This window comes from Pinus tabuliformis, chromosome 8, assembly GCF_031772625.1.
Source record: "Pinus tabuliformis cultivar Carrire ecotype Pingquan chromosome 8, CPIR1, whole genome shotgun sequence".
Lineage (NCBI taxonomy): Eukaryota > Viridiplantae > Streptophyta > Pinopsida > Pinales > Pinaceae > Pinus > Pinus tabuliformis.
The window spans coordinates 551,550,013-551,552,112 of record NC_142294.1 but is presented as its reverse complement, the minus strand read 5'-3'; the positions used below and the strand labels follow the sequence as shown (position 1 = coordinate 551,552,112).

General features: G+C 39.4%; 1 protein-coding gene across 1 annotated transcript; it reads left to right on the top strand.

The window, feature by feature from the left end:
• The first annotated feature begins 385 nt into the window (after nt 1-385).
• LOC149236627 (uncharacterized) lies at nt 386-1,465 on the top strand. Its single transcript, XM_089461587.1, has one exon. It carries the CDS (start codon nt 518-520, stop codon nt 1,253-1,255), a length of 738 nt encoding a protein of 245 aa, XP_089317713.1. The 5' UTR covers nt 386-517; the 3' UTR covers nt 1,256-1,465.
• The last annotated feature ends 635 nt before the right edge of the window (nt 1,466-2,100 follow it).

Sequence of the window (2,100 nt, the reverse complement as noted above, 5' to 3'; positions counted from 1 at the left end):
CACGCAACGATGATGCCAATGCCATCTTATACCGCATTTATTATTCTGTAAAAACAATCCTTTTTAGAAAAAAAATTATCCAGTGAGAATGCAACAAATGAGGGAAGAAAGTCTACGTACATATAATTCTCACCGCGTAAGCATTAAAAGGAACGACGCGGTTTGACAGACGCTGACAGCTCAAAGCTCAGCTGTATTTTTGCATCCCCGCACTACATACACTTCCCAACAACTGAACATCAACTTACTAATATTAGTGAAAGAGGAAGCTGCCTCCGACCCAGGAATATATTCGCCATTTTATATATATATAGATGCGTACTCCATAATCGTAAAACCCTACACACCCAATTCAGCTTTGCCAGATCTTATCCACCATACCGGCCCCATATCGCATTACTTTCGCTTTAGTATTATTTTTGCTGGGCATAAAAATCAATACATTCAATACCCTTATGTGATTATAGTATACATTTTGATATTAAGGGAATTCATAGTTATTTTCCAGAGAAGCCCAATGGTTTGCAGAAGTAAAGAATCAGAGTGCCACCAGAAGGTGTTGGTCGGATCGCAACAGCACTCAGAACGCAGAGAATGCCAAGTTTCTAGTAAAAGGAGAAGCAGAGGATCTAGGCAGCCGAGACAGTACAGAGGCGTTCGAATGAGGAGTTGGGGATCGTGGGTTTCTGAGATAAGGGCACCCCATCAGAAGACGAGGATCTGGTTGGGCTCATATTCTACAGCAGAGGCCGCTGCCAGAGCTTATGATGCAGCTGTACTCTGTCTCAAGGGCTCCTCTGCTCCTCTCAATTTCCCAGAATCTGCTACCATTATTAAACCTCCTCAGAGCTGCCAGCCATCATTGATGTCTCCGAGGTCTATACAAAAAGTTGCAGCTGCTGCTGCCTATGGATATCCTAGTGCTACTATTGATCTCGCAGGCTCCAATGGCGTTGACTGTGCTGCTCAAAGCCTTCAAGATTCTTTAGCCTCCAATGTCAAAACAGCTGTTGGTACTGAAACAATGCCCAGTACTGGTAACAGCAATGACAATGTGGGTGCAGCAAGGGAGGAGAGTTCATGGTTAGAGCAGCTGTTAGAGTCTCCCTGCAGTGTTGATAATTATGGGTATGATCATGACATGATCTACTGTGCATGGCTATCGTCTGATCTGACTCCATTGTCCAACTGGGTGGATGAGAGTTATGGTCCCGATCATTCTCAGGATTTCTGCAGCCTCTGGAGCTTCCCCTGATTTCTCCTCTGATTTGTATTAACTATGGTGCAGAATGTGCCTAATTTATTTATTTTTGGTTCTAATTTCATTTGATGATATTGTTTTCTGTGTACACTGCAAATGCACTGTCACAGTTATACTCCTGTAATTAATTACAGGCTATATAGTTATATTGCGATTTCTTTCTAAGGATTATTATTTCTTCCTGAATCAGCATTTGTATGTACGTACTAATAAAAAGTAATTTCTGATATTATTATGTAAAATTTTGTTGTACAATCTATATTCGTTATGCTCTGCCATGAGATTTTACTGAATTACTTTCCATTTTGCAATTTCGCTGGTTGGACATTTTCACTGACACATGGGGCGTGCAAAGAGCTCACCTCCTCATATTTTAGTTAGATATTTGAGCCTTCTCTGTGAATACCTTTGCGCTTTCTTGCCCTCGTTAATGGCGGACAGTCATTCCTACTCAGAGGGCGCCGAGCATGTTTAACTCTGTGCATGGTTCAAAGTAAGTTCAAAATAGTACGTCCTGCAACTTGAACTTTGTGTGGGTGCTCACTGCTCAGTAGTGTAGCTGTGTGGGGGTACCCAGAGTGGAAATATATATGTTTTTTTATTGGTGCATTTTTTTTCTATATACGCTCTAAACCTTTTGCTTCGATATATTTTACCTTTTATGGAAATTATATATTCTAATTTTTTAAAACTTTAATGTTAGTTTCTTGTTTTATATATATGTCTATATATATTCTTTTTTACTCACTTAGGAGGAGATGGTATCACTGGGATTCATAAAGTTAGATTAAATTTAAATATCACAATTAATATTTATATAGAAAAATTTCACAAATTAT

Bases quoted from the DNA above. Each gene is read 5' to 3' on its own strand.
- LOC149236627 (XM_089461587.1), top strand. From the start codon at position 518: ATGGTTTGCAGAAGTAAAGAATCAGAGTGCCACCAGAAGGTGTTGGTC.